Source organism: Natrix helvetica, assembly GCF_964273705.1.
Source record: "Natrix helvetica genome assembly, chromosome: 16".
Classification (NCBI taxonomy): Eukaryota; Metazoa; Chordata; class Lepidosauria; order Squamata; family Natricidae; genus Natrix; species Natrix helvetica.
The window spans coordinates 6,273,788-6,296,823 of record NC_138563.1 but is presented as its reverse complement, the minus strand read 5'-3'; the positions used below and the strand labels follow the sequence as shown (position 1 = coordinate 6,296,823).

Below are 23,036 nucleotides of genomic sequence, written 5' to 3'. Positions count from 1 at the left end.
AACACTAAAGCGTAGTGTACAGATTATGCAACAGTGTACTTGGCTGTCGATCAAGGAAATAAGATCAAGAGTGATCCGATAATAACTTCCTGAGATTAAACAAATCAGAACAACCAGGTTATTTAGAAAAGAAACATAAGTAATAATTCTTGGCGGAAAGCTGCACGGAGAGGATAATGGAGAATAACATGTTCCTTCGATTCAATTGCTCCTTCATCCATATCATTATGATTTCATGCTTGACAACCGGTTCATACTTACGACCGTTGCTGTGTCCCAGAATTCATGCAAAATTACCTTTTGCCACCTGGCAAGCCAAGTCAATGGGGAAGCCAGTTTCACTTAACAACTGACTTATCAACCGCAGTGATTCACTGAACCACTGCGGCCAGACAGGTCATAAAACGGGGCAAAATTCACTTAGCAAACTGCAGTGATTCACTGAACGAGTGCGTCAAGAAAGGTCATAAAACAGGGCAAAACTAACTTAACGAGTGCCTTGTTTAACAAAAGAAATGTTGGGCTTGGTTGTGGTCGTAGGCCCGAGGACTACCTGTAGTTGACTAGATCCTTGAGCACAGGCATTAGCGAATCAATCAGTTTAACTGGAACTGATTCTGTGGTCCTGATTCGGCCCGCTCGACCGTTTCCCATTTGCTGACTTTGCCCTTTGCTCTTCTCTTCAAGGAAGAACAAAAAACTATGAAATCCAAAATGCGGGAGAAAGTCCGACCAAAGATGGGCAAAATCGACATCGATTACCAAAAATTGCACGATGCCTTCTTCAAATGGCAGACGAAGCCAAAGCTGACCATTCACGGCGATTTGTACTACGAGGTAATGAAGCCCCCCCCCACTCTCCCCCAACCGGACGGGAGGGAGGGGCAGCTCCCTTGCCAAGCCCTTCCTCCTCTTCCTCCTCTTCCTCCCCCAGGGCAAAGAGTTTGAGACACGTCTGAAGGAGAAGAAGCCAGGAGACCTCTCGGACGAGCTACGCATCGCCCTGGGGATGCCCGTCGGGCCGGTAAGTCGTCGGGACACTGCTAATACCCGCTGACCGCCGGCTGACTGCAATTTGGCAGTTCGAGTCTCACCAGGCTCAAGGTTGACTCAGCCTTCCGTCCTTCCGGGGTTGATAAAATGAGGACCCAGATTGTTGGGGGCAAATATGCTGACTATGTAAACCGCTTAGAGAGGGCTGTGAAGCACTGCGAAGCGGGATAAAAGTCCTGTTGCTATTGCTAACACCTGCGAGAACTGCGGCGGCCTCCGAGCTGAGCTTTGGGAGATGGAGCAAGGGAGAATCTCAGCAGATGCTTCCTTTTTTCTTTATTCTTTTCCAAAAGCCAACCTGCCAAAGGAGGATTGTTTTATCCAAACGGGTTTGTGGAGCTTTCTTGGAACTGCTGAAAGGGCTGTGTTGTAGACAATAGATAGACAATGTCATATCCCTCCCCCTCTGCTGAGAGTGGGCTGTTCCCTTTGGGCATCGATGGCCTCTTCGACCCCTCTTTCAAACCAGCGGTCCTCTCTGTCCTTGCTGTCTTCAAAAGAGCCGCCTTTGTCTTTGAAATGCAGATGGTCTGCGGAATCTTGTCCTGTTGGGTTTGTTCTCCTGTGTTGTGCCATGCATTTGTTTTGTTTCCCCACCAATCTCCTGCCTACAACACAGTCCTTTCAGCCGTTCCAAGAAGGCTCCATACCAATTTGCACCACTTGGGTGACCCTGAGGACAGAGATAAACCTCCAAGTGGCCTCAACGACCCTCTAAAAAGGATGCAGATGACCCGCTGCCTGCAAGGAGGATCAATCCTTCCCTTCCCCACCATCCAGTCAGAGCAGAAGAAGCTTGAAGGAGAAGCGAAAGGTCTTTAAAGAAGACAGATAAACCTCCAAGTGGCCTCAACCCTCTAAAAAGGATGCAAATGACCCACTGCCTGCAAGGAGGATCAATCCTTCCCTTCCCCACCATCCAGTCACAGCTGAAGAAGCTTCTTGGAGGAGAAGCGAAAGGTCTTTAAAGAAGACAGACAAACCTCCAAGTGGCCTCAACGACCCTCTAAAAGGATGCAAATGACCAGCTGTCTGCAAGGGGGATCAATCCTTCCCTTCCCCACCATCCAGTCAGAGCTGAGGAAGCTTCTTGGATGAGAAGTGAAACCTCTTCAAAGAAAAAAAACCAGAAAGACTTGAAAAAAAGCACCTTTGGGCCATCCAGGACCTGGATGACTGAGGAGCTCCATAGATATTTTTTGAATGGGATGGTTGTACAGAAGTCAGGCGAGGAGGCGAATGCGAAGGCTTCCGTCACTAATTGCCTTTCTTTCTTTCTTTCTTTCTTTCTTTCTTTCTTTCTTTCTTTCTTTCTTTCTTTCTTTTTTTCTTCTTCTTGTGTCTCCAAAGAACGCCCACAAAGTTCCCCCTCCGTGGCTGATCGCCATGCAGCGCTACGGCCCGCCGCCTTCCTACCCCAACTTGAAAATCCCGGGTTTGAATTCTCCCATCCCAGAGGTGAGTCGGCCTTCTAACATGCTCAGAGGGCTTCTTCCCGACTGGGGAGGGGTCACAGCCCGTCTTGCAAATCTGCAAACCAAGAAACGTTTGGGGAGTCTGTTAGCTCAGCGGTCAGCTGCCAGACCCCCACCTTGCTTGCCGAATCGTACGAAGAATTGTCAGAAAGAAAAATGAAAGTAAGAATCACGAATCAAAGGCAAATATATCTGTCCCAGGATAATATTTCAAGGACCAGAGGTTCTGTCCCTGGTCCTGAAACATTCCAAGTTTTCGGACTCGTGCTGGGTCCCATCTTCAGGGAATCGGACATCATTAGGAAACTTTACAACTTCTGTAAAGCAGAGCATTGTTTTGACCTAAGCTTCCCGATAAACCCCTTTTATTTAATTGACAGTGAATTCCTCTCCCGCAAAGTCTTTCCTCTCCCACAGTCTTTCAAGAGAGTTCCCAATTACCAACCTTTATTAGGCTTGGAGAGGGGCCAGGCCGAGATCTTTCAGGTGCCCGCAATACTTGAATGCAGGAATGAACTAATTGTCTCCTGCAAACTCCCCTCCCCTTTTGTTCCTCTTTTATTTTTATTTTATTTTTTATTTTATTTCCTCTGGGAGGGGCCATTCATTGTCCACTGTGGCCTTCCTCCCTTTCTTTAGCTCTTCCCTTCGTCTGGCAGCTCTGTCCATGCGCACACTGGGAACAGGCTCCAGCTGTTCTTCTGCCTCACTGATGTCTGACTCCAAAGGCAGCTGATAACTGTCAGACGGCCTTGGCCCCCTCTCTGCCTCCGACACAGAGCCCTCCTCAGAGCCTTCCCCAGACTCCAGGACTGGCCCAGGTTCCTCCCCAACCCTCCTCACTGTCCGAATCTGCTGCCAGTTCCACTGGCAGGCCACATGGCTAATTTTAGCAGCTGCCAAAGCACTGACACTATCACGTATTATTCCTCTAGGGGTGCTCGTTTGGATATCACGCCGGGGGCTGGGGTAAGCCTCCCGTGGACGAGACAGGGAAGCCTCTGTACGGAGATGTCTTTGGGACGAACGCTGGTGAATTCCAGGTATGTCTTTACAGCAATATTTCCCCACCTTGGCAGTTGCAAGGTGGATGAACTTCAACTCCCAGAATCCCCCAGCCATCTTCCTATCACCTTGTTGGTAGTTTGCAGAATATTTTCAAGCCAAGAATATATCTGTCCAGTCTTCTTTTACACAGGGGTGTCCAACTTTAGCCACTTTTCAAGACCCGTGGACTTCAACTGGCTGGGGAATTCTGGGAGTTGAAGTCCACGGGTCTTGAGCGTTGCCAAGGTTTGGATACTCCTGTTTTGCCTGTAAACAGGAAGCCAACAAGGCGGCGAAAGAAGGATCAATATATCTCTTGGACAAAGGTAGAAACCAATCAGGTGCTATAGAGAAATCTGCCCCGTTCCCTTTTTTCCTTCAATAAATTGAAGACGGAGAATCTTTGCTTTTCCATTGGAAGCTGCTCTTAAAGAGTTTCACCGTCTCAGCTCAAGGCTTCTGCGTTGCATTTTTTTTAAATTATACAAATTGACAGCTGCCCAGCTTGTGGCTGTTAAGGGATTGGCAGCCATGCTTCCTTCCCTCCTTTCTCTTTCCTCCCCCCCTCCCTCCCTCCATCTATCCATCCAACCAACCTGTGTCCTCCTTCTCTTCCCTTCTGCTCCTTCCTCCCTCCCTCCCTCCCTCCATCCATCCATCTATCCATCCAACCAACCCTGTGTCCCCTTCCCTTCTGCTCCTCCCTCCATCCATTTATCCGTCCAACCAACCCTCCCTCCCTCCTTCCCTTTCCTTCTGCTCCTTCCTTCTCTCCCTCCCTCCCTCCTTCCTGTCGTTCTTCCTCCCGCCCTCCCTTAGGCTAAGACCGAAGAAGAAGAGATCGACCGCACCCCTTGGGGGGAACTGGAACCGTCTGATGAAGAATCCTCAGAGGAGGAGGAAGACGAGGACAGCGACGAAGAGAAGCCGGACGAGACGGGCTTCATCACCCCTGCGGATAGGTCAGGCTCGGTCTGTACTTGGGGGGGAGGGGCGTGGGGGGAGAGGGATTTCCAAATAGTGGGAGATGTGATGATAAAAGCATCCCAATCTCCATGGGAAGCTCAAAATCAGGACAGTCCCTAGGAAGAAAACGTTGGGAGTGGGGTCAGCCACTCATCTAAGGAGCTGGACAAGAACTGGCAGCCTCCCCCCCCCCCCTTTCACTGAATTGCCGGTGCAGTTGAGCTTCAGAATAACCACTTTGCAAGGGGCCCTGGAGGTCTTCTACTCTAACCCCCTGCTCAAGGCAGGAGACCTTATACCAGGGATGGTGAACCTTTTTGGCACCAAGGGACCAAATCAGAACGTCCATGCATGTGTATGCGCTGGGGTGTTAGAAATCTGAAGACCAACTGGCTGGTGCTTATGCATGTGCCGGCCAGCTGGTCTGCCCGTGCGCCAGAGCACCAGAAATCCGAAGGCCAGGTGGCCGGCACATGCATGCCGTTTTCAGGCCGTTTTTTGAGCCGTTTTCAGGCCGTTTTCAGGCTGTTTTTTGGGCTGTTCTCAGGCTGTTTTGGGGCCATTTTCAGGCCATTTTTGAATGGTTTTCAGGCCGTTTTTCGAGCCGTTTTCAGGCCGTTTTTTGGGCTGTTTACAGGCCAATTTTCGGGCCATTTTTCAGGCTGTTTTCGGGCCGTTTTCAGGGCGTTTTTCAGGCTGTTTACAGGCCAATTTTCGGGCCATTTTTGGGCCGTTTTCAGGGCGTTTTTGGGGCTGTTTACAGGCCAATTTTCGGGCCATTTTTCAGGCTGTTTTGGGGCCGTTTTCAGGGCGTTTTTCAGGCTGTTTACAGGCCAATTTTCGGGCCATTTTTGGGCCGTTTTCAGGGCGTTTTGGGGGCTGTTTACAGGCCAATTTTCGGGCCATTTTTCAGGCTGTTTTTGGGCCGTTTACAGGCCATTTTTCGGGCCGTTTACAGGCCATTTTCTGGGCCATTTTTCAGGCCATTTTCTGGGCCATTTTTCAGGCTGTTTTTCAGGGCAGATTTTTAGCGGTTTTCAGGCTGTTTTCAGACCATTTTTCAGGCCGTTATTTGACCCATTTTTAGGCCATTTTTCGATCTGTTTTCAAGCTGTTTTTTGGCTGGATTTCAAGCCGTTTTCCAGCGCTCCGGCGCCCTTGAAGAGCAGCTGGCGATGGTGCACGTGCCCACAGAGAAAGCTCTGTGTGCCATCTGTGGCACGCGTGCCATAGGTTCACCATCATGCCCTTACACTATTGCAGACAAATGGTTGTCTAGTCTGCTTTTGAAAGCCTCCAGTGATAGGGCACGCATAGCTCCAGGAGGGAAGCCCTTCCACTGGGGAATTCTTCTCGCTGTCAGGCAATCCCTCCTTACTTCCTGGCTGGGCTTGTCTTAAATGATCTTCCACTTGTCCGTTACTCCTTGTCCTGTTTCCTATCAGCCTGTTGGGCAAACTGACCAGACTGGGTGACTGCTTGAGGATTCAGTGCATCGTATGAGTTCCCCCACCCCAAATGAGTGACTTGCTTAACCAGGGCTAGCCTCTTGGCTGACCCCAGTTAATTTCGTCCTGGTTCTGACTCAGTTTCTCCTCTTCCTCCTCCAGCGGCCTAATCACACCAGGGGGCTTCTCTTCGGTGCCTGCCGGCATGGAGACCCCGGAGCTGATCGAGCTGCGTAAGAAGAAGATTGAGGAAGCCATGGATGGGTAAATTGGCTTTCCATTCCGTTTTCCACTCTCTTCACATCCCTTCTCCCCTCTCGGGGGGCTAGCAGACCGTCTTTGGTGGAGAGGAAGTCGAGTTTGGAGAGATCTAGAGGTTCACCTCATTGAGTCCTTCACACATTTTGTTATTCAAAGAAATAACTCGGTAACAACAAGACAATCCCGAAAGACACAACACTAGAGGGAAGAGCAGTGGGGAGGGTACAGGAACTCTGAAGGGCCATTTTCCCCCTAACAATATGGTTGGTTGGTTGACTGGTTGGTTCATTCATTATTAGTTGGTTTATTTATTCATTCATTCATGATTGGTTCATTCATTCATTCATTCATTGTTAGTTGGTTTATTCTTTCATTCATGGTTGGTTGGTTGATTCATTCATTCATTCATTCATGTTTAGTTGGTTTATTCATTCATTCATTCATGTTTAGTTGGTTTATTCATTCATTCATTCATGTTTAGTTGGTTCATTCATTCATTCATTCATGTTTAGTTGGTTTATTCATTCATTCATGGTTGGTTGGTCGCTTGGTTGATTCATTCATTCATTCATGGTTAGTTGGTTTATTCTTTCATTCATTCAAGGTTGGTTGGTTGGTTCATTCATTGTTAATTGGCTTATTTATTTATTCATTCATGGTTGGTTGGTTGATACATTCCTTCATTCATTCATTGGTTGGTTTATTTATTTACTCATTCATGGTGGGTTGGTTCTTTCGTTCATTCATGGTTGGTTGGTTGGTTTATCATTCATTCATTCGTTCATTCATTCATTGTTCGTTGGTTGGTTTATTTATTCGTTTATTTCTTCCTGCTTTCTCCTACCTGCCTGTTCTCTGCCCCCACAGAAGCGAGACGCCCCAACTATTCACGGTTCTGCCAGAGAAGCGGATGCCAACGGTTGGGGGTGCCATGATGGGATCCACACACATCTATGACATGGCCACGGTAAGGATTGGATCGGTCTCTCTTTTTTGCTGAAGATGGGCCCTTTACAGATAGTCCTCGACTTACGACCTCAACGGAGCCCAGTTGCCAAGTGAGGAATTGGTTGAGTTTTGCCCCATTTTATGACTTTTCATGCCCCATTTGAGAAGTGGATCACTGCAGTTGCTAAACGAGTAAAGAGGTTGTTAAGTGATCCAGGCTTCCCCATCGATTTTGCTTGTCAGTAGGTCGCAAGACCTGATCATGTGACACACACACCCCCGGGTTACTGCAACCGTCATAAATGTGAGCCGGTTGCCAAGCATCCGAATGTGAATCCCATGTCCATGGGGATGCTGCAACGGCCGTAAGTCCGAATTACAGTCCTAAGTCACTTTTTTTCCTGTGCCGTTGTAACTTTGAATGGTCACTCAACGAAATTGTCGTGAGTCAAGGACTAGCTGTTGAAATCTACCCATCTTCAAGCTGCCACGTTGGAGAAACACTGCAATGCCGTCAATCACAAACCCCTCCGTTTCATTCTCCTGTAACTCCGCTTGTTAAACCAACCAATGGCTTATGATTTTTGACACTGCTCACAAAAATTTGTGTCTTCTGGAGCGAAGGCGCCAGAGTGTTGCTGGCAGTGCCCGCCAGCTACAGATCTGCCCTTAAACTGTCCAGCAGTCCATCGTAGCTTTTGCGTTCTGACCTAGGCTTCCCCAGCAGCACGAAGCCAAGTCCTCGTCACAATAACCCCCTTTTATTAATTCTCTGTGAATTCTGCTCATTCACATCCAGCAAAGTCTTTCAAGGGAGGATTTGCAGTCACAGACCTTCTCTGGCTTGGAGAGCTGCCAGGCCGATCTCTGCAGAACTTGGCCAGGAGTCTCGGAGAGTCACAAACAAATTAAGTGAACTAATGGTCTCCTACAAACTCCACTCCCCTTTCGCTCCTCTTTTATTCCCTCTGGGAGAGGCCCTGAAGCAAACTCCTTGTTGTCCCGACAAATACCCCATTTATTAATTGTCTGTGAATTCTGTTCCTTCACATCCAGCAAAGTCTTTCAAGGGAGGATTTACGGTCACAGACCTTCTCTGGCTTGGAGAGCTGCCAAGCTGATCTCTGCTGAACTTGGCCAGGAGTCTCAGAGAGTCACGAACCAATTAAGAGAACTAATGGTCTCCTGCAAACTCCACTCCCCTTTCGCTCCTCTTTTATTTCCTCTGGGAGGGGCCCTTCATCGTCCCCTTGTGGCTTTACTCCCAAGTCGACCCCTGTTCCTTAGCTGTTCTCTTCGTCTGGCAGCTCTGTGCATGCGCACACTGGGAACAGGCTCCAGCTGTTTGTCTGCCTCACTGATATCTGACTCCGAAGGCAGCTGATAACTGGCATACGGCTCTGGCCCCCTCTCTGCCTCCGACACAGAGCCCTCATCAGAGCCTTCCCCGGACTCCAGGACTGGCCCATCTTCCTCCCCAACCTCCTCACTGTCCGAATCTGCTGCCAGCTGCGCTGGCCGCTAGCAAGTCACAACATCTTAATAGGATGGACCAGGCTTCCATCTACATCCCTAATTTGTCTCCCCGGCTCCTTTCTCTCCCCCGCAGGTCATGAGCCGCAAAGGGCCAGTCCCCGAAATCCAAGGGGTGGAGGTGGCCCTGGCACCTGAGGAATTGGAGCTCGATCCCATGGCCATGACACAGAAGTACGAAGAGCACGTGAGAGAGCAGCAGGCCCAAGTGGAGAAGGAGGACTTCAGCGACATGGTGGCCGAGCACGCGGCCAAACAGAAGGTGAGAGGCGCCTTCAGTCCCTCAAAATAGTTTGACACCCCCCCTAAAATCAAAGAAAGGGAAAAGACCAACAATTTTGTTACTGGGGCAGGAAGCAATGGGTGGAAACTAATCAAGGAGAGAAGCAATTTAGAATTAAGGAGAAATTTCCTGACAGTGAGAACAATTAGCCAGTGGAACTGTTTGCCACCAGAAGTTGTGAATGTCCCATCACTGGAGGTTTTTAAGAAGAGATTGGACGACCATTTGACTGGGATAGTATAAGGCTCCTTCCTTAAGCAAGGGGGTTGGACTGGAAGATCTCGGAGGTCCCTTGCAGCCCTAGGATTCTATGTTCTAATACCTATGAGCCACGGTACTGTAGGCTACTTCTGCTGCCTGCTATTTGGCAGTTCGAATCTCACCAGGCTCAAGGTTGACTCAGCCTTCCGTCCTTCCCAGGTCGGTAAAATGAGGGCCCAGATTGTTGGGGGGCAAGAGGCTGACTCTGTAAACTGCTTAGAGGGGGCTGTAAAAGCACTGCGAAGTGGCGTGCTATTTCTATTTTCCTTCCTTCCCGCCTCCCTTCCCTCCCTCCCTCCTTTTCTCCCCTCCCTCCCTCCTTCCTTCCCTCCCCTCCTTCCTTCCTTCCCTCCTTCCCTCCCTCCCTCCCTCCTTCCTTCCCTCCCTCCCTTCCTTCTTTCCCTCCCTCCTCCCTCCCCTCCCTCCCCTCCCTCCTTCCTTCTTTGCTTCCCTCCCTCTCTCCCTCCCTCTTTCCTTTCTTCCCTCCCTCCCTTCCTTCCTTCCCTCTTTCCCTTCCTTCCCTCCCTCCCTCCCTCCTGCCTCCCCTCCCTCCCCTCCCTCCTTGCTTCCCTTGCCTCCCTCCTTCCTTCTTTCCCTCCCTCCCTCCTTCCTTGCTTCCCTCCCTCTCTCCCTCCCTCCTTCCCCCCTCCATTCCTTCCCTCCCTCCTTCCTTTCTTCCCTCCCTCCCTTCCCTCTTTCCCTCCCTCCTGCCTCCCCTCCCTCCTGCCTCCCCTCCCTCCCCTTCCTCCTTGCTTCCCTCCCCTCCCTCCTTCCCAGTGGCTAGAATGCAGTAGTAATTGAAGGCAATTGAGAAATCCCCAATCATGGACCACAGAAGGAAACCTGGAGTCGCTGTCTATTAAGCTGTCATAAACACATGTATTTTGTATTTATTTTTTCCTGTAGCAAAAGAAGCGGAAAGCGCAGCCTCAGGACAGCCGAGCCGGAGGCAAGAAGTACAAGGAATTCAAGTTCTGAAATTCGCCCCCCCCTCTCTTTTTCCCCTTGGTTTTTTTTTAAACACCACCTCTGTCTCCCCGCCTTCTCTACCCCAAAATCTCCCCTCTGTTGTTTTTTTTTTGTTTTTTTGTTTTTTGCATCTTTGTGGTTGGAGTTCCGAAACGGATCGTTTTGTAAATAAAGTCAGAGATTCTGGAGATCTTGTTCTCTCCCCACTTTCTGAGTGGGTGTTAAAATGAAAAAAATATTCCATTTCTCAACCTGGTGAACTTTTAAAAAGAGTGGACTTCAACTCCAAGAATTTTCCAGCCAACAGGCTGGCTGGGGAATCCTGGGAGTCGAAGTCCATCTCAAAGCATATTGACTGGGGAATTCTGGGAGTTAAAGCCTCTTGTTCTAAAGCATATTGACTGGGGAATTCTGGGAGTTAAAGCCTCTTGTTCTAAAGCATATTGACTGGGGAATTCTGGGAGTTAAAGCCTCTTGTTCTAAAGCATATTGACTGGGGAATTCTGGAAGTTGAAGTCTCTTAAAGCATATTGACTAGGGAATTCTGGGAGTTAAAGCCTCTTGTTCTAAAGCATATTGACTGGGGAATTCTGGGAGTTAAAGCCTCTTGTTCTAAAGCATATTGACTGGGGAATTCTGGGAGTTAAAGCCTCTTGTTCTAAAGCATATTGACTGGGGAATTCTGGAAGTTGAAGTCTCTTAAAGCATATTGACTAGGGAATTCTGGGAGTTGAAGTCTCTTATCTTAAAGCATGCTGGCTGGGGAATTCTGGGAGTTGAAGTCTCTCATCTTAAAGCATATTGACTGGAGAATTCTGGGAGTCGAAATCCAGCTCTCTTAACAGTTGACTAGGTTGAGAAATACTAGTTTTGAGTTAAGTGCAACTCCAGCACGATTTCACAGGCAAATTCAAGGAGTTTTCTTTGGAAAAAAAAATACAAAAAATCATTTACCGTTGGCTTCAGGGATATTCTCTCATACAGTAGTCCCACTTTAACCCCTGGGCCTGTTTACCTGGACTGCCTCTGCTCTCACTGGCCTCAACCCCTCCTTATATTTTTACAGATCAGCTTAAACTGGCCGTTAGGCATTTCCTTTAAGGAGGGGCATCTCATTTCCTTACTCCCCTTTTCGCAGCTGTCCCGGTAAATGTCGCAGAAAGAAAGGCTACCTGTTGGGATTAAATACAGGCTAGCTGATAACGGAGATGGAGAGTATTCCAGCCGAGCGACTCAAAATCTTAAAAGACGAGAGAGTAAAAGGGCTACACTCAATTGGCCAGCAAATTTGGAAAACTCAAAACAGTGGCCACAGGATTGGAAAAGGTCAGTTTACATTCCAATTCCAAAGAAGAGCAATGCGAAATCATGTTCAAACTAGTGCACTATTGCACTTGTGCTAGTCACGTTACGCTCAAAATCCTACAAGCTAGGCTCCAGCAGTGTGTGGATCGAGAAGTACAGGCAGAATTTTGAAGAAGCAGAGGAACTAGAGATCCAATTGCCAAGGTATGCTGGATCACGGAGAAAGCTAAGGAGTTCCAGAAAAAAACATCTACTTCTGCTTCATTGACTATGCTAAAGCCTTTGGTTGTGTGGCTCGCGACAAATTTTAAAGTTTTGAAAGAGATGAGAGTACCAGACCAACTTATTTGTCTCTTGAGAAACCTATATGAGAACTGGACACGGAACCACTGATTGGTTCAAAATTGGGAAAGGGAAGTCTGGCAAGGCTGTATACTGTCTCCCTGCCTATTTAACTTATATGCAGAGCCCATCCTGAGAAAGGCAGGGTTAGATAAATCAAAAGTTGGAATTAAGATTGCCGGGAGAAATAGCAACAATATGCAGAGGGGTGCCACTCGAATGGCTGAAAGTGAAGGGGAACTAAAGAGCCTCTTGAGGTGGGTGAAGGAGGAGAGTGCAAAAGTTGGCTTGAAAGGCAACATTAAGAAAACTTCCACTTGGAAGTTTATCTCTGTCCTCAGGGTCTATCTTGTGCCATGCATTTATGAAGTGGCTGTTTTGTTTCTCCACCAATCTCCTGCCTACAACACAGTCCTTTCAGCCGTTTCAAGGAGGCTCCACAAGGAGCAAAAATGGGCCGGGAACCACCCGTCTCCTGTGGCGTCTTTTGGGCCTAGCAGGCCTCCCTGAAGCCTCCTGGGAGCAAAAATGGGCCGTGAGCCCCCCATCTCCCGTGGTGTCTTTTGGGCCTAGCAGGCCTCCCTGAAGCCTCCTGGGAGCAAAAATGGGCCGTGAGCCCCCCATCTCCCGTGGCGTCTTTTGGGCCTAGCAGGCCTCCCTGAAGCCTCCTGGGAGCAAAAATGGGCCGTGAGCCCCCCATCTCCCGTGGCGTCTTTTGGGCCTAGCAGGCCTCTCTGAAGCCTCCTGGGAGCAAAAATGGGCTGGGAGCCCCCCGTCTCCCGTGGCATCTTTTGGGCCTAGCAGGCCTCCCTGAAGCCTCCTGGGACCAAAAATGGGCTGTGAGTCTCCCGTGGCGTCTTTTGGGTCTACCAGGCCTCCCTGAAGCCTCCTGGGAGCAAAAATGGGCTGTAAGCCCCCCGCCTCCCGTGGCATCTTTTGGGCCTAGCAAGTCTCTCTGAAGCCTCCTGGGACCAAAAATGGGCCGTGAGCCCCCCGTTTCCCGTGGCATCTTTTGGGCCTAGCAGGCCTCCCTGAAGCCTCCTGGGAGCAAAAATGGGCCATGAGCCCCCCGTCTCCCGTGGCGTCTTTTGGGCCTAGCAGGCCTCTCTGAAGCCTCCTGGGAGCAAAAAGGGGCATGGGGAGGCGTGCTGCACTCCCATGCTTCCCCCCCCCCCGCACATGTGACCCCTCCGTCCCCAAAATCAGCTGGCCGGTGGGAGGCGCACGCACATACGCGGTGGAGCTGAGCCAGGCAACGGCTCGCGTGTCTACAGAGGGCTCCATGTTCACCCCTGTGGCATGCATGCCATAGGTTCGCCATCACGGGTGTAGGGTCTCCTGCTTGGGCATGGGGTTGGACTAGATGACCTATAAGGTCCCTTCCAACTCAGTTAATCTGAAAAGGGGTCAGAATGTCCTGAGGTGGAATTCCTGCTGGTGTGACAACTTTCAAAGGGCCAAATCCTTCCGCGGCACAACAAAATGTAAGGGTGTGCCAAAGTGAACTCTTTGGAATGGCAATTCGGATCCAATTTATGGGTTTAGCAGAAGCAGCAAATCCAGGGAGTCCTCGATCTACGACCGCCACTGAGCCTAAAAATGTCTGTTGCTAAGTGAGACGTTGGTTCAGGGAGTTTCACCCCATTTTTTTCAACCGCTTTTTCCGCCCACAGTTGTTAAGCGAATCCTTGCATTTGTTAAGTGAGTCACACGGTGGTTCAGTGAATTGGGCTGCCCCATTGTCTTGGCTTGCCAGACGGTCACCAAAAAGGGGACTGCGGGGATCGCTCTGGGACCGTCATAAATATGAGTCAGTTGTTGAGCATCTGAATTTTGATCCCATGACCCTGGGGAATGCTGCAACGGTCGTAAGTCTGAAAAACAGCCCTAACTCCCATTTTTCAGTGATGTAATGTCGAATGGTCACTAAATGAACCGTTCTACCTATATCTAAAAATCTAAGAAATAAATAAATAAACTATATCGTAAATTGCCCAGTGATTCTGGCTAGTGAGATTACTGACATATAAATTAATTTAAAAAAAAACCAAAGAGAAATACGCCCATATTTTTAAGTGGAAGAGTTAGGATTTGAACTCGGAACCTCCTTCCTATATAGGATCCGTGGCCGTTCCGGGGTTCAAAAACCAGAACAAAGCTGCCTTTTAATGGCAATCAACCACCCACACATAATGTCCCCCCCCCAATCAAAATCACCCCGTGTTGCCCCGTCCACACAACCGACTAGCTGGATCAGTGCAAGTCTGCTTGGGTGGGATGGGTGGGGGTTGGACTAGATGACCTTCAAGGTCCCATCCAACTCTATCTACATCTGTAATCAAGTCTTTGACCTACAAAGACCCCTCCCCAAACCCAGGCTGGTTTCCCCTACCTTAACGCAGGTTGTGCCCATCCAGTGGCAAGGGTGTGATAAGGCTCGGCTGGCTGACTTGGGGTGGGGGTGAGAGCCTAGCCAGGGGAGCCCATGGGTGCATTCCCACACCTTGGGGCGGGGGGGGGGCGCATGCCAGCTGGGTGCCAACCAGACACGTGTCTCGGTAAAGAGGAAAAAGGAAAGAAGAAAGGGAAAGGGGAAAGAAGGAAAGAAGAGGAAAAGAGGAAAGAAAGGGAAAGAGGAAAGAGGAAAGGAAAAGAGGGAAGGAAGAAAGGAAAGAAGAAAGGGAAAGGGAAAAAGGAAAGAAGAAAGGGAAAGGGGAAAGAAGAGGAAAGAAGGAAAAAGGAAAGAAAGGGAAAGAAGAAAGGAAAGGAAAAGAGGGAAAGAGGAAAGGAAAAGGGAAAGAGGAAAGAAAGGGAAAGAGGAAAGAAAGGGAAAGAAGAAAGGAAAGGAAAAGAGGGAAAGAGGAAAGGAAAAGGGAAAGAGGAAAGAAAGGGAAAGAGGAAAGAAGAAAGGGAAAAGAGGGAAAGTAGAAAGGAAAGGGAAAGAAGGGAAGAAGAAAGGGAAAGGGGAAAGAAGGAAAGAGGAAAGGAGGAAAGAAAGGGAAAGAAGAAAGGAAAGAGGGAAAGAGGAAAGAAGAAAGGAAAGAGGGAAAGACGAAAAGGGCGAGTCTGATGGGGGCCGTCCTTCTTCCTCCTCCTCCGCCTCCCCCTCCTCCTCCACTCCCCGCCCCTTCCCCAGCCAGCCCCCTCCCCAGCCATCCCTGCCGCCGGCCGCCTCGTGGCTGCGCTGCGCCTGGACCGGCTCCGGCGCCCTGGACCAGCCGATCCCATCCCATCCGCGCTGCTGCCGCTTCTTCTTCTTCTCCTCCTCCTCCTCCTCCTTCTGCCTTCAGCATCCCCCCATCCCCTGATTTCCCCGGGGGAGAGGAGGGGGCGGCCCCGCGCGAGGCTTGGCCCACCTCTTAAGGGGGAGGGGGGCCAGATCTCGCTCCCCTGCCCCACCGGAGCCCCTTCCGCAGTGGGAGGGTAGGTGAGAAACAAGCCAGGTGCGTGGCTGAGCATCCTTTGCCCCGCCAGGGGTGGGTTGCTGGGGTGGGGGATCGCTTCCCTCTCTCTCTCCTCCCACCCCCTCCCCGGGGGAAGGGGGGGGCTTTCTTCCTCTGGATTCCTTGGAAGGAGGGCTACGGGGGTCTTGCCGACGTTTCGGAATGTGGGGAGGGGGACGGGGGTCCCGATCTGCATCCAAAGGGGCTGCCTGGTAAATTGACCAAAAAAAGGGGGGGGTGGGGAAACTGCGGGGAAGAGAGGAGAAAGGAGAGCAACCCCCCCCTCACCCACCTCCAGCCTCCTGTGGATCCCCGATCTTGGGATCTCACCCCGGGTGGATTTCCTCGATCCCTGCAGCGGATCTGCAGGCCTGCAGAGGGGAACGCGTCGGATCCGGAGAAGAACAGGGAAGGTTGCACGCACGGCAGGTAAGTTTAACTCGAAGCCCCTTTCCCCCCCTTTCTCATCACCCCCTCCCCTCAAAGATAGGACAGGGGGTCAGCTGGAGGAAAGGGGCCTCTCCTGGGCTCCCAGGGCTGCTGGACCCCCAAGGCCCATCATCCACAGCCGGGGAAGGGGCTTCACCTTTGTGGAGAGCACAGGTCCGTCCCTGTGGGGCAGAGAGAATTGGGGGTCTCCCTTAAGACCCCTTGGAGAAGCTGTGAATAGGCTTCCGAAAATCGGGCCGGTTCACCCTACGCAGGTAGTCCTCGGCTTACGACCACGGTTGAGCCCAACGTTCCTGTTGTTAAGCAAGGCGTTGGTTCAGCGAGCTTCTGCCCCGTTTGACCCACCTTTCTTGCCGACGTTGTGAAGGGAATCGCCGCAGCGCTGAAGCGAGTCGCTCGGTTGTTAAGTGAATCCGGCTTCCCCCTTTCTGACGTGGCTCGTCAGAAGGTCGCCAGAAGGGGGGATCATGTGACACACACACACCCCCGGGATGCTGCGACCGTCATAAATAAGAGTCAGTGGATGAGCGTCCTAATTTTGATCACACGACCGCAGGGATGGATGCCGCGGCGGTCGTAAGTGCGGAAAACAATCCCAAGTCGCTTTTTACAGTGCCGTGGTAGGGACTTCGAATGGTCAGTAAGTGGACGGTCGTACGTCGAGGACTTGGCTGTGTTTGCATTTTAGGAGGAAAAGAACGGTGGAGGATTGTTTGGTTGCCGTCTTCCTTGTGAGTCTTTTTTGTGGGTTTCTGCTTCACGGCCCAGATAAGCTGGTTTTATTCATTATTTTCCTCTATCAATCTTTCTTTCTCTCTCTCTCTCTCCTCTCTCTCTCTTTTACCCTTCCTTCCTTCCTTGTCCTGCCCCTTCTTTTCTTCCCCCTTTCTTTTCTCTCTCTCTCTCTCTCTCTTTCCCTTCTTTCCTTCCTCCTCCTGCCCCTTCCTTTCTTCCCCCTTTCTTTTTCTTTCTCTCTTTCTCTCTTTTCCTTCCTTCCTTGTCCTGCCCCTTCCTTTCTTCCCCCTTTCCTTTTTCTTTCTCTCTCTTCCTTCCTTCCTTGTCCTGCCCCTTCCTTTCTTCCCCCTTTCCTTTTTCCTTTTTCTTTTTATTTCTCTCTCTCTCTTTTCCTTCCTACCTTCCTTCCTTCCTTCTCCTGCCCCTTCCTTTCTTCCCCCTTTCTTTTTCTTTCTCTCTCTCTTTTTCCCTTCCTTCCTTCTCCTGCTCCTTCCTTTCTTCCCCCTTTCTTTTTTCTTTTTCTTTCTCTCTCTCTCTCTTTTCCTTCCTTCCTTGTCCTGCACCTCCCTTTCTTCCCCCTTTCCTTTCTCTCTCTCTCTCTCTCTCTCTCATTCTCTTTCTTTCTTTGCTGGCCACAAAAGAGGGAAAGCACTCTGTACATGCTCAGAGACCGGGTCAGATTTTTAAACAATGAGGTGGAATGTTGTGCCAGAGCCTGCCTTTGGTTTCTGGGGTCACTCACCTCGGATGACATGACCAAGGTGACCTCTCTCGGTGTGTGTGTGTGTGTGTGTGTGTGTGTGTGTGTGTGTGTGTATTGTTGAAGGGACGCAACAGCTGAGTGTGATTTGTGCCCGGCCAAGTGTGAGGGTGTAAAATTCTTGGCGTTTTGAGAACAGACACTAGTTACGGAGGAGTGTGTATCCAGTAACAGAGAGTTATATTTAAAGTTGTGCAAGCACACCAAGGTGCAATTTAGATTGCGTGTGTATGTGTGTGTGTGTGTTGCACTGTGTTCTCTGAAGTGCTATTTTCCTCAGTCGTGGGGTTGTGTTTCCTTCCCCTTTGCCCCTCTCCGGCTTTTGAGGATTCTTCGTGTCCTTGAGGACTAGAATCTTGCCTCTCCGTATCTTTCAAAGCTGATGGGCTAGTTCAGGACTTTGTGTCCTTGAGGACTAGAATCTTGCACTCTCCATATCTTTCAAAGCCGATGGGCTAGTTCAGGACTTTGTGTCCTTGAGGACTAGAATCTTGCACTCTCCATATCTTTCAAAGCCGATGGGCTAGCTCAGGAAACAAACGCACGAGGGGCTTGTAGAAAAAGGAAGAGTGGAAAGAAAAGGATCGGGTCCATAAAAGGTGAGAGGGGGGAGGTTAGCCCCTTTTCTTCTTTTGATTGGTTCCATCTCTCCTCCGAGGAGGGGGCTGAGTTCAAACATCCGGCAGGATCTGAATGAAATCTGTCAGGGCAGAGAGAGATGGGGGAGAAGGGGGCTCTGGAGGACCCACCTTTCTATTTCCCTTTCCTTTCTTCCCCCTTCTATCTCCTTCCCCCACCTCTCCCGTTCCTTTTCTTCCTTCACCTAATTCCCCTCTCTCCCTCCCATCCTCCATTCTGCCTTTTTTCCTTTTCTTTTCCTTTCCTTTCCTTTCTTTTTCTTTCTTCTGCCTTCTACCTCCTTCTTATTCTTATGTGGGCCAAAGTAAAATGCAACATCCATCATTCCTTCCTTCCTTCCTCCCTTTCCTTCCCTTCCCTTCCCCCTTTCTCTAAATCCATTCTTCCTTCCATCCCTTCCCTTCCGTCTTTCTCCTTCCTTCCGCTCTCCCTTTCTCTAAATCCTTCCTCCCTTCCCTTCTTCCTCCCTCCCTCCCTCCTTCCTCCTCTCTCCCTCTTTCTTTCTTTCTTTCTTTCTTTCTTTCTTTCTCCTTCCTTCCCCCTTTCTCTAAATCCATTCTTCCTTCCATCCCTTCCCTTCCGTCTTTCTCCTTCCTTCCCCTCTCCCTTTCTCTAAATCCTTCCTCCCTTCCCTTCTTCCTCCCTCCCTCCCTCCTTCCTCCTCTCTCCCTCTTTCTTTCTTTCTTTCTTTCTTTCTTTCTTTCTCCTTCCTTCCCCCTTTCTCTAAATCCTCTGTCCTTCCCTTCCTTCTTCCTTCCTTCCTTCCTTCCCTCCCCTCCCCTTTCCCCTTTCTCTAAATCCTCCTTCCCTTCTTCCTTCCTTCCCTCCCTCCTCCCTCCCTCCCCTCCCCTTCTCCTTTTCTCTAAAACCTCCCTTCCTCCCTCCCTTTCCTTCCCTTCTTCCTCCCTCCCTCCCTTTCTTCCTTCCTTCCTCCCTCCCTTCCTTCCTTTTCTGCAAATGGAAAGCAGTTTGTGGGGCCCGAATAAAAAAACGATGTAGAAAACTGGGCTAATAACCAGGCAACTGGCTCTCTCTCTCTCTCTCTCTCTCTCTCTCTCTCTCTCTCTCTCTCTCTCTCTCTCTCCTCCCAACCCACCTCGCAGGGCTGTTGTAGGAAAAATAGGAGGAGGAAGGAGTTTTAAGTATGTTCCCCTTGAGTTATTTATAAAAACAATAAGATAGTGGGAAGATATAATAAATTGGGTGTAATATAGACAAGAGTGAAAGCTTTCTCCTCTCTGGCCTTTAATTTCTTTGATTTAAATAATTCTCTTTTCTTTTTCCCCCTGTGCTTTGATTCACCTTGCTTACCCCAAAAGGGGACAGGATGATGGGTGAATATGGGCGGCTGAGAACGATGGGTCTTGAAGTCTCCCCAAATCTTGGGCGCCCCACATGTAAGGGAAAGATGTGGTTTTCAGACATCTTTCTCCTTTGCGTGCTTTCTGGAGGTGTGCCATGGTCCTGCTAGTTGGGGACAATGGGAATTGTAGTACGATTACACTGCCAGGGACACACTTCGCTGCTCTTGAGCTGAACTGATATTGTGAAACCAAGTCACCGACCCTGAAATTTTGCTCAGTTTAATCATTCAGGGTAACTGGAGCCGCTGTAACCCGGCCCGGTGGCTGGCTGGCAATTGATACTCCTTGGGATTAGGCAAGGAGCCAGTCCTCATTGATTTCACCTGAAGGGCTAAGTGAAGACGCCAGCTGACCTGTCGGGACGGCTGAAAGTTGCTTTGTTACCTCTTATGGATGCTTCAGCGTGCCACTTCTTGTAATTCTTGGAAAATATGTTTTTCATCCTAACCTTCCCCCTAGAATCCTGCGAGGTAGGCCTGGTCATTGACTGCCCCTCTTGTTTTACCTCCTCCTAGAGTTACAATAGGCAGAGTAATAATAACAGAATAACAGAGTTGGAAGGGACCTTGTAGGTCATCTAGTCCAACCCCCCCACCCAAGCAGGAGACCCTACACCATTTCTGACAAATGGCAGCCCAATCTCTTCCTGAAAGCCTCCAGGGATGAAGCTCCCACAACTTCCCAACTTCTGTTCCATGGGTTGATTGTTCTAACTGTCAGGAAATCCCTCCTCATCGCCATGATGTAGAAAAGATGTGGAGACTCTGGAAAGAGTGCAGAGAAGAGCAACAAAGAAGATTAGGGGACTGGAGGCTAAAACATACAATGAACGGTTGCAGGAACTGGGCAGGTCTAGTTTAATGAAAAGAAGGACTAGGGGAGACATGATAGCAGTGTTCCAATATCTCAGGGGCTGCCCCAAAGAAGAGGGAGTCAAGCTATTCTCCAAAGCACCTGAGGGTAGAACAGGAAGCAATGGGTGGTAACTAATCAAGGAGAGAAGCAAATTAGAACTGAGGAGAAATTTCCTGACAGTTAGAACAATTAATCAGTGGAACAGAAGTTGCCTCCAGAAATTGTGAATGCCCCAATGATGGAAGTCTTTAAGAAGATGTTGGATAGCCATTTGTCTGAAATGGTAGAGGGTTTCCTGCCTAGGCAGGGGGTTGGACTAGAAGACCTCCAAGGTCCCTTCCAACTCTGCTATTGTATTGTATTGTATTTCTAGGTTGAATCTCTCCTTGATCAGTTTCCATCCATTGTTCCTTCTCTGGCCTTCGGGGGCTTTGGAGAATAGCTTCCCCCTCTTCCTCCTCTCTGTGGAAGCCCCTCAAATATTGGAAGATGCTCTCCTGTCTCCCCTGGTCCTTCTCTTCCCTAGACTAGCCATGCCCAGTTCCTGCAACCGTTCATCGTATGTTTTAGCCTCCAGTCCCCTCATCATCCTGGCTGCTCTTCTCTCCACTCTTTCTAGAGTCTCAACATCTCCCTTGTAATTCAGTAAAACGGGAACATTCCTTCATTAAGAAATGTGCTTTTGATCCTAGGAATGGGGGAAGACGCACAGATGGTGTTTTATGCGCCTTTGATTGTGGCCCCCCAGCGGCCATCATAGCTGGCAGCAGATTCGGACAGTGAGGAAGTTGGGGAGGAACCTGGGCCAGTCCTGGAGTCTGGGGAAGGCTCGGACGAGGGCTCTGTGTCGGAGGCAGAGAGGGGGCCAGGGCCGTCTGACAGTTATCAGCTGCCTTCAGAGTCAGGCATCAGTGAGGCAGAAGAACAGCTGGAGCCTCTTCCCAGTGTGCGCATGCGCAGAGTTGCCAGATAAAGGGAAGAGCTAAAGAACAAGGGTCGACTTGGGAGGAAGGCCACAGGGGGATGATGAATGGCCACTCCCAGAGGAAAGAAAAGAGGAGCGGAAGGGGAGTGGAGTTTGCAGGAGTTCGCTTAATTGGTTTGTGACTCTCAGAATGTTCTGCAGATCTCGGCCTGGCAGCTCTCCAAGCCAGAGAAGGTCTGTGACTGTAAATCCTCCCTTGAAAGACTTTGCTGGAGGTGAATGAGCAGAATTCACTGTCAATTAATAAAAGGGGTTTTTCTCGAGACAAGAGTTTGCTTCAGGCCCTCGGGAAGCCTCTGTGAGAACAGCTTTTTGCTAAGGAGTGGGAAGAACTAATTTGATTTCAATGGTTTCGTTTTAATCCTCCAGATCTTATTTCTCGTCTCTCATATCTTTACACAAAGCCTGCTTGTATCGGCATAGTAGTGTCGTTTCCAAACAGATGAGCCGACATGCGACTCCTACACTGCCTTCATAACAATCCCCCAGTGTGTCTCTCTGGATCTCACCTAACCTTTTTTGCGTCGAAATATCTCTCCAGATAGTCCTCGACTTACAGCAGTTTGTGTATTGACCGTTTAAAGTGAACCCGGCCCTGAAACAATGAACAGAGTTATAGGAGCGTGTTTCACCCTTATGACGGCGGCAGCATCCCCACGGCCACGCGATCAAAATTTGGACGCTTGACAACTGACTCATATTTATGATGGTTACAGTATCCCGGGGTCATGCGATCCCATTTGGTGACCGTCGGAAAAGCGAAAGTCAATGGGGAAGCCGGATTCACTTAACAACGGAGTGACTGACTTAACAACTGCCATGATTCACTTAACGACCGTGGTGAGAAAGGTCGTAAGATGGGGCAAAACTCAATTGACAAAGGTTTCGCTTAGCAGCAGAAATTTTGGGCTCAGTTGTGGTCATAATTTGAGGACGATCTGTATATTTTCTTGTGTGTTCTAACAACTGCGGTGATTCACTTAACAACGGTGGCCAGAAAGGTCGTAAAATGGAGCGAAAAGTGTATTGTATGTTCTGTCATGGCCTCAACAAGTCCGTACAGTCCGATTGGCAAGTTTTCCAAAGTGGTTCGCCATTGCCTCTTTTCTAGGGGTGAGAGAAATTGACTGCCCAAGATCATCCAACTGGCTTCATGGTCCGACTAGAATAGAATAGAGTAACAGAGTTGGAAGGGACCTTGGAGGTCTTCTAGTCCAACCTCCTGCTTAGGCAGGAAACCCTACACCACTTTCAGAAAAATGGTTATCTAATCTCTTCTTAAAAACTTCCAGTGTTGGAGCTTTTACAACTTCTAGTGGCAAGCTGTTCCACTGATTAATTGTTGTAACTGTCAGGAAATTTCTCCTTAGTTCTAAGTTGCTTCTCTCCCTTATTAGTTTCCACCCATTGCTTCTTGTCCTGCCTTCAGGTGCTTTGGAGAACAGATGGACTGCCTCTTCTTTGGGGCAGCCCCTGAGATATTGGAAGACTGCTATCCTGTCTCCCCTGGTCCTTCTTTTCATTAGACTAAGTACTATAAGGACTAGAATTCACCGTCTCCTGGTGATGGTCCCCAAAATCACTCAACCGCGTTTTCTCGGAAGAGGGGGTGGGGAAATACCCTCTCCAGAAAATTTCCCTCTTTGTGAGAAGAATCAAAGATTTGGGAGGAAGGGGCCTTTCCTATTTTGGGGGAAAGAGAGTGGGGGGCTGCAACACTCTGAAGAGTTTGAACCCTTGCTCTTTTTCCGAGCAATGTATTTCAACGATTGTTTACTGAGCCAAAGTGCAGCTCCGCGTTAAGCTGGGGTATCGTATAACTTCCTTGCATTTCTCGGTTGATCCTTCTAGTGGTGTTAATTTCTAAAACTGGACGTGAAACTATCGGGCATTTGAGCCTACCAAGGACGCCGT

At 49.5% G+C, this 23,036-nt stretch overlaps 1 protein-coding gene across 1 annotated transcript in view; it reads left to right on the top strand.

Moving 5' to 3' along the window:
* SF3B2 (splicing factor 3b subunit 2) overlaps nt 1-10,432 on the top strand; it is a 28,557-nt gene extending 18,125 nt beyond the window's left edge. The window contains exons 13-21 of the mRNA XM_081968518.1: nt 688-837; nt 935-1,024; nt 2,404-2,511; nt 3,464-3,571; nt 4,395-4,537; nt 6,152-6,253; nt 7,118-7,217; nt 8,808-8,993; nt 10,182-10,432. Coding sequence (XP_081824644.1) covers nt 688-837; nt 935-1,024; nt 2,404-2,511; nt 3,464-3,571; nt 4,395-4,537; nt 6,152-6,253; nt 7,118-7,217; nt 8,808-8,993; nt 10,182-10,253 — 1,059 coding nt within the window. The 3' untranslated portion in view covers nt 10,254-10,432. The remainder of the gene's footprint in view (nt 1-687; nt 838-934; nt 1,025-2,403; nt 2,512-3,463; nt 3,572-4,394; nt 4,538-6,151; nt 6,254-7,117; nt 7,218-8,807; nt 8,994-10,181) is intronic.
* Nucleotides 10,433-23,036: the final 12,604 nt, after the last annotated feature.